General features: G+C 38.5%; 1 protein-coding gene across 1 annotated transcript in view; it reads left to right on the top strand.

The window, feature by feature from the left end:
* LOC146488037 (E3 ubiquitin-protein ligase rnf213-alpha-like) overlaps positions 1-12,323 on the top strand; it is a 109,360-nt gene that overhangs the window by 46,615 nt on the left and 50,422 nt on the right. Inside the window, exons 22-37 of the mRNA XM_085120883.1 lie at positions 87-229; positions 1,020-1,094; positions 1,389-1,495; positions 2,140-2,290; positions 3,987-4,206; positions 4,829-5,099; positions 5,444-5,617; positions 6,084-6,192; positions 7,247-7,421; positions 7,970-8,141; positions 8,684-8,829; positions 8,995-9,207; positions 9,304-9,426; positions 9,574-9,691; positions 10,719-10,948; positions 11,028-11,110. Coding sequence (XP_084977009.1) covers positions 87-229; positions 1,020-1,094; positions 1,389-1,495; positions 2,140-2,290; positions 3,987-4,206; positions 4,829-5,099; positions 5,444-5,617; positions 6,084-6,192; positions 7,247-7,421; positions 7,970-8,141; positions 8,684-8,829; positions 8,995-9,207; positions 9,304-9,426; positions 9,574-9,691; positions 10,719-10,948; positions 11,028-11,110 — 2,510 coding nt within the window. The remainder of the gene's footprint in view (positions 1-86; positions 230-1,019; positions 1,095-1,388; positions 1,496-2,139; positions 2,291-3,986; positions 4,207-4,828; positions 5,100-5,443; positions 5,618-6,083; positions 6,193-7,246; positions 7,422-7,969; positions 8,142-8,683; positions 8,830-8,994; positions 9,208-9,303; positions 9,427-9,573; positions 9,692-10,718; positions 10,949-11,027; positions 11,111-12,323) is intronic.

Here is a 12,323-nt window from a genome sequence, read left to right as displayed (position 1 = left end):
TGTCTATCATACAGTTCATGCATCTCATTAGCATGTATTGCTGGACATACCTCGCCTAAAAATGCTAACGTTAATTATCTGTTAAGTCGTTTTTCAGAGGAGGTTAAGAGTGAAACAGTTGATTTACCAGAGCCCATGGAAACGGCGTTCACTCTTGACCAGACGGCAGGCGGGGAATTCCTGAGCCTAGATGTTTTAGCAAAACTTTTGAGTCATCTTGCTTCACAAGGTTTGAATCTAGCATTCATGGCTAATGCAGACTTAAGAAAGAGATCTTTTACAGGAAATTATGAAAATTAATCGCAAGTGTTCAACCTGAGAAGAAGAGAGAAGCTGGTGAAATATTGTCATATAAAGTTTGTCGTAACTTTACCAGCATTTTAACATTTAAAGAGACTTCTTGTCAGTTGTTAAGGGTAAATAGCAGGAGATCAGTTTTGGACGGCCCCAACTTAGTAGAGAAATAACAAAATGCTACAGTGTGCGAGAGAGAAAGATACAAAAGATACAAAAGGCTGTAATTTTTAGCCCGAAATGCTGCATTAGTGTTTTATATGTAGAATGAGTAATACAAAAGTGCCTCAAGTGATTGTATAGTTTTGATACTTACAGAACCGTTAGTATCATTTTTCATTGTTTAATAGTGGAGTGCCAACAGTTATATGGGACTAATTGACAGAAAAAGTCAAATGATCGTATCCTCTTCAGTGCAGAGGCTGTAGCGTTCTTCTGATTGTTTACGAATCGGCCAAATTCGGGCCAAGTGAGATAGGTGATGCCTATAAGCGAAGGTTTGTCTACAGGTCTTAGGTGGAGATGGATGAAAATTAAGTGCTGAATTAGAAGTGCAAAAGAGATTGAAACTAAATCAACTGCACCCTTCTCGACTCACTTGTTTTAGAGGCAATTCTCAATCTTCATTCTTTTTTTTTTGTACGTTTAAAAGGTGCGCTTGGTTTTAGCAAACAGCTCGCTGTTCATTTAACAAATGTACATATAAATTTTCTTTTGTTTTGCAGCGTCCAAAAAGGGAAAAAGACGCCATCCAAAATACCTGAAACATGGAAAGCCAAATTTTGTTGTTGTTCCAAAAGGTACCACATCTTCTTGCCGTGCATCTATATTCGTTGTCTTTATTCATTGCCTCCTTGTTCGTTACGTTATACACTCCCTTTTTGGTGAGACTATTCTCTCCTTTTTTCTATTTCTGATTATCAAGAGACTCACAATTATCTTGCATTCGGCTCAATTTAATTTTTGACGATGTTAAGAACATTATAACGGATTAATTTTGTGCTAACTGCTTTCCTTGTATTGGGTTAATAGTTCGTAAACTTGCAATTTGCTATATTATTTTAAATATATGTATGTAAACATCTTTGTTACAGATGACATTTTTGGAACAGTGCTGTCCCTGTACATGCATGACACCTCACAATCTCTGCCCACTTCAGGAGAAGTCTTGATTTGTACTTCCGATACGACCGCAGAAGAGGTGGGTATTGAAAAATTCCTATGTTTATGGCGTCAATTTTGTGCGCCATCGTCTTGTTCATGAAAATATTTGTTTATAAACCAGATATGGGAATTTTGACGCAATTGGATCAAGCATTTTTGAAGTTGTGAAAAAAACTTTGCCTTCTTTCAAATTTTTATCCAATCTCAATTTATCTCAACTCCGGAATAATCATAAAAAATTATGAATGGAGTGCACTGTTCTAAATTAAAGCACGTTCCCTTCCTTCTTAAGTGTGTACTTTTTAAGTTCTTCCCTTGTACCGTAGATAGAATTGGTTAAAAACTGATTGTGGTTCATACCTTCTTTGAACATTTACCTGATAGCACATTATAAGCGATCTCGAAGCAATTTACATATAAGCAAGGTACTAATTAATTACAAATTAATTCCTCGTTAGGGAAGACACTTTGATGCATATTGTCTTCCTTCGCTCAGTGAATTATGAACTGGAAAACTGTGTGGAACAACCTTGTATCCCATGAAGAGAAAAGCCAATTTTCCCAATTGCAGTTAATGTCTAAGAATGTGTCCCCCTGTCTCTTCACCTACACACCTTAGAGTTGCCGAGACCGGACGGAATTTGAGGTACCTAAAAGTTTGCATTTATTTTGTTTTTATAGATTGAACTCTTGTGGCGACGATCTCTTGGAGACCAGGATGGGAGGTTGTTCTGTTTGGTGAATGTTGACCTGCTTGACTACAGTGTTTCCCAGAGGGCCACGGACATCCTAGCCTTCTTACTACAGGAGCCTCAATACAATCGCAATAAAGGTGAACATATTTTATTTTCTTTATAAGTTGCACTTGTATACTCTTCACATATGTTTGGTAATTGCTCTTTTACGGCCTCTGGAAGACAAAGGTCAGTGGAACACGATTGCAGTTGATATCTGAGTCCGCTTGAAAAAATGGTGTTGATGCAACGGGACGTGTATCTGAAAATGTGCTTACTTCACAGTTATTGTCGTTTATAACCCACCCATCAATTCGCAATTTTTTCGCGCAATTTTATTGGCTACTTTACGTCACGCGGTGCAATTTCACAGGACGGTTATCACGCAATAACCCCTGCCTGCGTCGATATTTGCCCTCCTATTATTTCCATTGAAAAGAAACAAAGCCAGCAGAAAAAAAGCCAACTCAAGAGTTTCACCTTTTCATCTTTGTTATTTTACATGGACGAAAAACAAACTCGTTTTGTAGATGTCCAGTCATGTTTACAGCAAAAAGCTGGTCGCAAATGCTGTTCCGGAAAGTACAAAAATGTCAACAAAACATGCTGTCAACGTCTTTGAAGGTGTAGAAAGTTAGGAGTAGACTTTCAGATTTAGTCCTACGCAAACTGAGCCAGTTTGTCAAGTTTTGGTCCAATCATAGTGAAAACGAAGTTCCTGTAAACCAATCAAAGGTACTTGTTTATGTCAATCGCGCGCATCCGCCATCAGATCAGCACTGGTTTTTTTACGAGCGGTTTTCGCGCGATATAAAAATTAATGGGAGGGTTATAAAATAAATAAACCCCATTTTGGCTTGCTGGTATGTCGGCTGATAATGTCCTTGGCTGAGAGATTGTCCTCAAAATTTCACATTTGCCCTCGAAGCTTTGCTTCTTGGCCAAATATTCATTTTTCGGACAATCTCTCAGCCGCGGACATTATCAGCCGACATACCAGCCGCCTGAAGGGGTTTATTTACTAAATACCCAGAATCGAGACAAGGGGGCTCAACCCGTCATTGAAGTAATATATCAAACAAGAGAAGGTGTGATTTTAACCAGATATCCAAACACTGAGAAGTAGGCTGAAAAAACAAGGTGCAGCCGTAAGTGTAAGTGGTGTTAATATTGTATTGTAAGTATTGTGTTTTTCGAAATAAAAAAAAAAGGTGCAGCCGAGGTTTCTTTAAACGACTCAAAGGTGTTTGCATATCTGATGAAACACTTTTTCGCGTGTTTGATGTGGCCTCTCAAATGACAAATAATTCTTGGAGAAATTCAAGGCTAAAGTCGGCGAAATTTTATGGGAATTTGGAACACATATCCAAACCACGGTCACAGTAGTGATTTTCTTTGTTTTCTCGTGATGAATTATTAATGAGTTTCAGAAAGACAAATTAAAAAAAATGCTCTCTACATCTAGAAAAGTGATGCGACGCAGCAAAAATTAAGTTACGTGATTAACAGCCGTGTAATTTATAATTTCTGTCCCTATGTTTTTGCGTAAAAAAGGTGAAAAATGTATGCGAGCTAATCATCTTACTTTGTCCAAATTTCATAAGTTTTGGGGGCTTTACATCCTCTGCATCTTTCACCACAAAAAGATCAGATATTTACAAACACCGGCATTATTACAAGTCATGGACATTTCGCGTAATTTCATTTTCATATCCTTGAACCAAAGTGTTTGTTTTCACAGTACTGCTGCTTGTTATTTCTTTCACTATATGGTGGTTGTTTCTTTCTTGTTAGAGCTATCTCTCGTGGTTATCTGTAGCTCTGAAAATGAGGACAGAGCTCACATGGCTGCAGCTCTGGATCAATACAGGCTTGGAATTGTTCCACATTGTGCATCCCCAAGGGAAATCAGGGAATACCTAAAAAAGCAATTTAACGCATGCTCTCAACAGCAAAGAAAGTTTAGAGATAGAATCCTGTCTTGGACGCCTGCTGCCGTGCTGGACAAAGAGAAGTAAGAAGCGACAAAGTGAAGCTTGTTGGTCCTTTAAGTTCATACCGAACTAACCATCCGTTTCAGTTTCTCATAATTTTGTATCGAATCATCAAATAGATGATGAATAAACCCTATGCAAAAATGGCTGACATCTGAATATTCTTTTGTTTGCATTCAAATTAGCGCTACTAACCTCGTTCTTGAATTAAAAAAAATCAAAAGAATATTTTACCTTGAACGAGGCTGGTGAGGCTAATTTGAATGTAGACTAAAGAATATTAAAATGTCAGCCATTTTTGCATAGGTCTGTGATCCTTGGGATGTATGCTTTCAGAAAATGTTGTAATAAATGTAACTGATAACTACATTCAAAAAGCATATTCATATGTTTTGAGTGCTTGTTTACAATTCGTTTACCTTTGCTTGGGTGTGAGAAGCCATTCATCAATATTGTAGATTTATTGCCTTGGCCACTTGTGTTCCTACGCTTAGTGCATTGTGTGCTTTTGAACTAGGCGAGATGAATCAGAATAAGCCACTCCGAGGAAGATAGCGTGTTGCCATTGGATCCGCACGAGTATCGATTATTCTTCAGCTGCCTTTTGAAAGATTTCTAACCAATCACATTTTCTTTGCACAGATTGTCAGTAAGATTGTTGTCTTCTGAAAAAGCAGGATCTGGAAAGAGCTTGGTGGTTCGTCGACTAAGTGAAAACTTACTTGAACTTCCGAACAATGACGTAGTAATGTGTTTCCTGAAGGATATGGATGCAGATGTCCCCCTTTGTATCACTGTACCAATTTACGGACCTGCTGTCAATCAGTGCAGGGTTGTGGAGTCCTTGCTACCGCACATGATTGTTCCTGACTTGCCACTTTCTCGAATACTCCATCTTGATGTGCACCCATCGGTAGGAAGTTGTTTTTCAGTGAGCACTACATTTTGTTTCTTTCCTTGAACTAGTGAATTGCGTGGTTTTTCCTTCGTGACGAAGAAAAGGGTGCTTTGAGCCAAGACAAATGTTGCACAAATACGTTTCGTTAACGACGATGCACAATCGTCAACAAAAAAAACTTGGCTTGGCAAAGTAGCGTTAAAGTGATTTTAGTAACCTAATCAGTCTTGTCCATAGAATAAGTGTCGATAGAATAAGTGTACAATGAATGTTGTTCCACAACCACTAATGACACAAAATGTGTCTATTCTAGGCTACCAATGTTCTTGTTATAAAGTTATTTTGTTGCGTTTTTACAGGTAAGAAGTGGTCTTGACACACTTCTGTTCAACCTCCTGGTTCTTGGCGTTTTAAAGAGCAGTAATGGTCAGGTCTGGAGGCGGAGGACGTCTGATCTGTACGTAGTTGAACTAACTACAGGACCAGCACAGGCTGCAAACGAAACGGTTCCAAGGAGACTGGAGACCCGTCAGGCGAGTCCCTATATATGGCTAAGTTAATTCAACTCAGAAAATAGAACCTGAGATGAATAGTTAGTGGATACAGTCGTAACACTCATGAGAGGGATTGTCATCTGCTACTCACTTATACACAAAGTTCACTGCCTCAACAACAAATCCTATCAGTTCTTTCCCTTTCCTCGCCTTTTTTTTATTTGTTCAACTGATGTTTGTCATCGTAATGCTAAGGGGGAAGTTTGTAAAAGTTCTTCTCAGGAAGAATTAAAAATCGAATTTCACCACAAGAACTTTCATTAAAGAAGCAACGCTATGATACGTTTGACCCTTAAACTCAAAAATTAGAACTGCATGGATGGCATGGAAAGGCGTATGTATTCACTTGAACAGCGTTCAGAAGATTTTAGAACCAGTGGAAGATATTTTTGTAAGGTTCCATGCCAAAGAGATACTTGAATTTGGTCTTTATGTTACTTGGTAGCGTGCTAGTGCCAGGAAAGGGATAACAGAGCCTTTTCACAAGCTTCTCCCAACGATTTATTGTGGAACACCGACACAAGCTTTAGCTCAGCTAAGGACCAATCAAACAGGTGAGATAAAGAAGGCATTTATTTTGTGCTGATAAGTTAATTGTACGAGGTTTTATTGATCGCAGATGAACAAAGCTGTCACTGCAAATCTTCTGTATAGGGTTTATGGGAACCTCCAAAATTTCCTGAATACTGTATAGCAAGTACGTTTGGCAGGTGATATCGGGGAAACATCCCTGGAAAAGTTATTTCCAGAGGCTACGCCATTTATCATTTATCATGCGCACGGTTGCTTGAATTTTGTTCCTCTGACCTGACAAAGTGTAGTGTACAACACGGAGCAAGATATCTCCATGTACATCTTCATTACCCTGGCCCTAAGCTGGGTCGAGTTGTTCAAAGCCAGATTAAGGTAATCCTGGGTTAGTGTAAACTTTAATTCGAGTTTAATTACTAATGATCAATGAAGATTTTTTCAAAACTATTTTTGTTTCTCCGTTTTGACATGGACTTTTCTTTACCATAAGTTTTAAATAAGCTTTGAAAACAATTTTTAACGAATGAGATGAAAACCTCGGCGAGGCGTTAATTTGGTTTTGAGCCCAGGTCTTTGTTCAGTTACCATTGAAGTTTCAGTGTGGTTACCTACAAGTTTAAGCAGGGGTTTACTTCTGTTTCTGATCGATGTAATCCTGGGTTAGTGTAAACTTTAATTCGAGTTTAATTACTAATGATCAATGAAGATTTTTTCAAAACTATTTTTGTTTCTCCGTTTTGACATGGACTTTTCTTTACCATAAGTTTTAAATAAGCTTTGAAAACAATTTTTAACGAATGAGATGAAAACCTCGGCGAGGCGTTAATTTGGTTTTGAGCCCAGGTCTTTGTTCAGTTACCATTGAAGTTTCTGTGTGGTTACCTACAAGTTTAAGCAGGGGTTTACTTCTGTTTCTGATCGATGAGGTGACAACAAACTCACAAGTCTTGAAGGAAAACAAACCATAGGTTGAGGATGAAAGCGTTCAAGGTTAGCCATTAGTAAATGACTGCAGAAGGTTTCAAAGGAAATAGTGATTTGTTATGCAACGCGTCATGTAATAATATTTTTATGCAGGCGGAGGAAGCCTCAATCCTCTCTTTGACGATGGTGAATTTCGAAGTCCGTATGTTCAACGTGTATTCCAGCACCTGAAGCTGTGGCAGTCTGCGCGAGAGAATCTGGATCACTTTTGGTTCGTACCAGGTCATGTGATGGCTGACCATGCGGAGTGTATAGAGACACTCATCAGGTACAATTGTATGTGAGGCTTACTTGAAGAGCTGTAGAATTATGAACACAAATATTTCTTTCGTACCTTGCCCTAATCATTTGGGAACTCTTTGTTTGCAACTACAAGCTTTTGAAGAACAGTCATGTGATCGTAAGTGGGAAAATTGAGGAAAGCTAAAAGGTTTTCTTCATCGCAATTTCTTCAAAATAAACCAGTGCATGATAAAGACGTGTATACGTTTGAAGACCTTGAAAACGAGTAAATATATGGTTGCCTTGAATGCAGAGGGTTCACAACCTACTACCCTTTGGGATAATTTTTTTTTGTTTGTTTTAATTTATGAATTGGCAAATTGAGGTGTTTTTGAGATTAAAATCTGGTTTAGAAATATTTACAAAAAGCCATGTCTTTAAATAGCCTTTGTGAAAGTAACAAAACGTTCACAACGTTAATTGCATTTATGTCGCCCAACTTCAAATTCAACTTGGGGATCCTAGGTTGTGAATGGGTTGGACTCATGTAAAACTAGACTTTAGCAACTGACTGAGATGCTTCTCTTTCTTCAGAAATTGTGGTATTGAGGATCCGTCTTGGGCCGAGTTGCGTCACTTTGTTAACTTCCTCAACTCACAGCTCCAATCTTGTGAGGAAAGCACGTTCTGTAACATGGAACATGTTGGAGATACTTTGGAGGGTTTCAGAAGCTTTGTGGTACACTTCATGATCCTCATGTCACGGGTAAGGGTCTTTTAAACAGGGGTTGTGCTGATAGAGGAAAGACGCCTCCTTCGTTGCACATCTTTAGGTGTGTTATGCAAATGTAGACCTCGTTCAATGGAAAAACAATGTTGACTTTTCCAGTTTGAAAAACTAACAAAATATCATCTTGAATTGCTTCTACTAAACATTTTCAAGAGGTTACATTTCACGCATGTTTGTTTGTCAGTTGTTTTCCTTGATTGATGCGACAGTCCAAAGTTTTTTTTCGAGGTGAATCTGTACACTAAGCAGTATAAAAGGTAAGAGCCTGGCGAAAATGAAGCCTCGTGTCTGTCAGAAAGTATAATTTCAATTACATCAAAGTGTTTTCCTTTAAGTGGATAGTGGAGGCATAGACCCTACCATGAGAGTCTATTTTTGCGATGGTTTATGTCTAGCTTGTTATTGATACTATCACGGCCTCTTTCATAGTTTTTCTCGCTGATTTACTGTATAGCGGTTAAAGGACACTTTGTAAAAGAGAAAACCCCGTTAATAGATCTCTGGTGTTACTTTTCCAGGACTTTGCCACACCATCTCTGGATTCTGTCGACGAAACCATCGGCAATCATGTCATAGATGATGGTGATAATGATGGCAGTGATGATGAAATGAATGCAGCAGTTGAAGTTGCGCAGTTATGTCTGAGAAGGCATTGGGAAATGAGGTATGAATAGTTAATGTAACCATTAGCAGGTATGGTAAGGATGGAATGGTATAGACATGTCCTTTACAGTTTTGTTGGTTTAGACAAAAACAGTATTTGTGTCATTCTGTTTTGTCTTGTGCGTTACTTTTTTTCTGAATGGCACTTCCTCTCTGTTTTCCACAGTTCACATCCTTACATATTCTTCAACCAGGACCGCGTAACTATGACGTTTGTTGGTTTTCACATTGACCAAAATGGAAATTTGATTGACCCAGATCGCCGTGTTATTATTCAGCCCAATTTGATGTCAAGACGCTTGCGCACTGGTCTTACTGTCCAGTTCCAATTTGGAGACAAAAGGGTTGACTTCGAAACTAATTACGAAAGTTGGAGCAAGTAAGCGTTTTATTTGGTAACATGTTCTTAACAGAATGGCGTTAAATACTAATAAATGTAGGAATGTTATGATATACAATTTTTTACTGCACATAGGGGAGAGAAAATTGAGAAGCTTTGTGGTGTTATGGGTGTGGAGTGGCCTTATGACCCAGATGAGTCTTATGAACTCACCACAGACAACTTGAAGAAAATTCTGGCCATCCACATGCGCTTTAGGTAAGGTGAACTATTTGAGGCAATGACGTAAATGCTCCTTCCTTCCTAAATATGGCAAACGAATTAAGTCTAATAAGAAGGTTGCTTTGATTGACTTCTTGCTTCAAATTATTGATCTACACATTTAAACATTATTTGTGTCTATAGATGTGGCATTCCTGTGGTCATCATGGGTGAAACTGGCTGTGGCAAAACCTACCTCATTCGTTACATGTGTGGCTTGCAATCCGGACCTGGGGGACCAAAGAATATGCTGCTCATGAAGGTATACATAGAATAAGTCTTGAAGTGTTCACTGGCCATCGCTGGCATAAAGTCTGTTTAGTTGAGGACATTGATTGCTGATTTGTGGGTCCAGTGGCTTATGAACCAGTTTTACGTATTCTGTAGGTATGACTAATTTTTGATATTTTGAAGCTTATGAACAAGAAGAATCATTGAAGAGATTCTTTAATGATCTAGTAATCATTCCACACCCAAACCATATTTGGTAGTTATCGCTAGCACCATAGCCGCCATGGAGTGACAGATCAATTGGACATTGTACCACAAATGTGCAGCGTGGAGAAATATTGTTCAACCAAAGAAAAATGCTATTGTTGTTGATTTAACTAGTAAAAAGTAAAGATGACGAACTTGGTAACCTTTTAAATTCCTTAGATGAAAAAAAAAAAAACCTCTTCAGTGAACCTGCACCCTTCAAAAGCTTTATTTTCACTGGGTCCTGATAACCTACAGCTGCATTGTTTTTAGGGTTAGGGGCATTGTTCTGTTTTTCTTTCTTTTGTCCTCTCAGCCAACCATGTAAGACGTTGGAAATGGTGGAGGTCGCCCCCAACGTCTTCCGTTAGAATTGTCAATGTTAAGGCAAGTGCAAGCTTTGAGAGATCCAAAAATGCTGACGACCTACATCTTTTGCTACTGCTTTCAATACGCACGTGCAAAGAAATCTTTGAAATGATTGATTCTTTCTTTCTTTACCATCTTTTTTTGGTCACCACGCAGGACTCTTTTACATTGTTAAAACCTACGAATAAGCAGACACTTTTTGCATGTCGCAGCTCCGTAGTTACACCGTCCGACGTGTGTGGGACAGGACATGGTTTCGATTCCCGTGAGGGAATCGCATTCTTTTGTCCAAAGCTCAAAACACAGTGAAAACTACATCTTTCTTATAGAATGCTGGTTAATCAAAGCACACGAAGTGACTTGTTTATTATAAAAATAAAAATAAACTGGTTAATGTTATGAACACCTTAGGAAGGCAATTTTCACGGATTTATTGTTGCTAGGTTCATGGAGGCACAACTTACGAAGACATCAAGAAAAAAGTGGAACAGGCTGAGGAAACGGCTAGACTGAATGAACACTTTGGCATTGACACTGTGTTGTTCTTTGATGAGGCTAACACAACTGATGCTTTAGGTATGATTAAAGAGGTCATGGTGGATCGCCGAGTCAATGGCAGAAAAATTGATGCCAAGAGGTTACAGTTCATTGCAGCATGTAATCCGTACAGAAAGTAAGTATGCAATCCAGGATTGTCACAGTCAGAGCAAAACCGTGGGTGTAATTTGATGAGTATATTCTTTTTCTTATAGGCATACTGAAGAAATGATCCACAAACTAGAATCGGCTGGCCTGGGTTATCATGTTTCAACTCAACAGACACATGATTGGCTTGGTAGGGCATGAACCTGATTTCACTTCTTTGTGCGGGGAAACTAGAAGAATAGCAACCTGTTCCCCAAAAAAGAACAATAAATGATTTCTCATTATTTATATCATGTACCGTGTACATGCGCAGAACAAATTTAACAAATGTTAATTTGAACTTTATTGAGACGTGGAAAACAGAAGGCTCCACAGGAAAGAACAATGCAATGCAATCCCCCCTCCCTGAACTGTACTGACATTTAACTGAGGATTCAATCACCAGTCGTGGAAGTTAGAACCACCTTGTACACCAAACCACACAACAGAAAAACACTGCTAGGTAGCTTCCATATCGATGGCCCATTCAAATGGTGACACGTTTGGATTTTATCCACTGTCAAAAAAGGCGTTTTAGAACAACTTCGTGTAAAATGTTACTCTTATGCACTTCATCCTCGCACGCAAAAGTATCGGTTTGAACAGAATAATAAACAGCACCACAAGATAGTACTTTTCAACAACTTTTATTTGAATGATTTACCTTTCGCAATTTAAGAGTGCCTGACTCTAACTTTCGAGAATTGCTGGCCAGGCTTGAAAAATCGAAACTCTTGATAATTTGCCTGCAGTTTACTTTTGGGGAACTATCTTCGAAAATATTATTTGAATGTTCTGGAAATTTATAGTTTTTGAGAATTTTGGAGAAAACGAAATTACGGGTTTTACCTCATTAATTATGCAAAAATCTCACGCAAAATTGGCCAAGTTCAATACGCTTGGGTTGAAACAATACACAACCCTCAAATACGAGGTCGGTTTTGAATAAGAGCATAACTCACCTTCTTTCTATCAATGCGAACTATGTATACTTTTGTAGCACATTGGAGGGTTTTATGACTCTTTGAAAAATTGGCATTTTGAGGACTTTGCGATGACGAGAAAATTGAGTAAGTTTGAACATTTAAAATGCATCTTGGTATGTCAGGTATCAAATCGAGAGGAACATTGTGATGAAGCTTGGGTGTTCGTCTTTAATAATTCGAAATAAAAAATCTGGGCAATCAATGCACGCGCTGACAAAAACCAAAGTTAGCGAGGCCTTGTTAACAAATTTGCATAATTCGCAATTGTCGAGAAAATGCTATGTTGTGGCGACTCGGGGAAAACATTGACCCAAGCTAGCTTGAGATGGTCATTTTATCTCATTTATTGCACTTGTTTGTTTCTCTTTCCTGTTTAAG

Source organism: Pavona decussata, unplaced genomic scaffold (assembly GCF_977016875.1).
Source record: "Pavona decussata unplaced genomic scaffold, jaPavDecu1.1 SCAFFOLD_11, whole genome shotgun sequence".
Lineage (NCBI taxonomy): Eukaryota > Metazoa > Cnidaria > Anthozoa > Scleractinia > Agariciidae > Pavona > Pavona decussata.
Note: the sequence above shows the minus strand (reverse complement) of the source record. Positions and strands in the feature narration are given on the sequence as shown.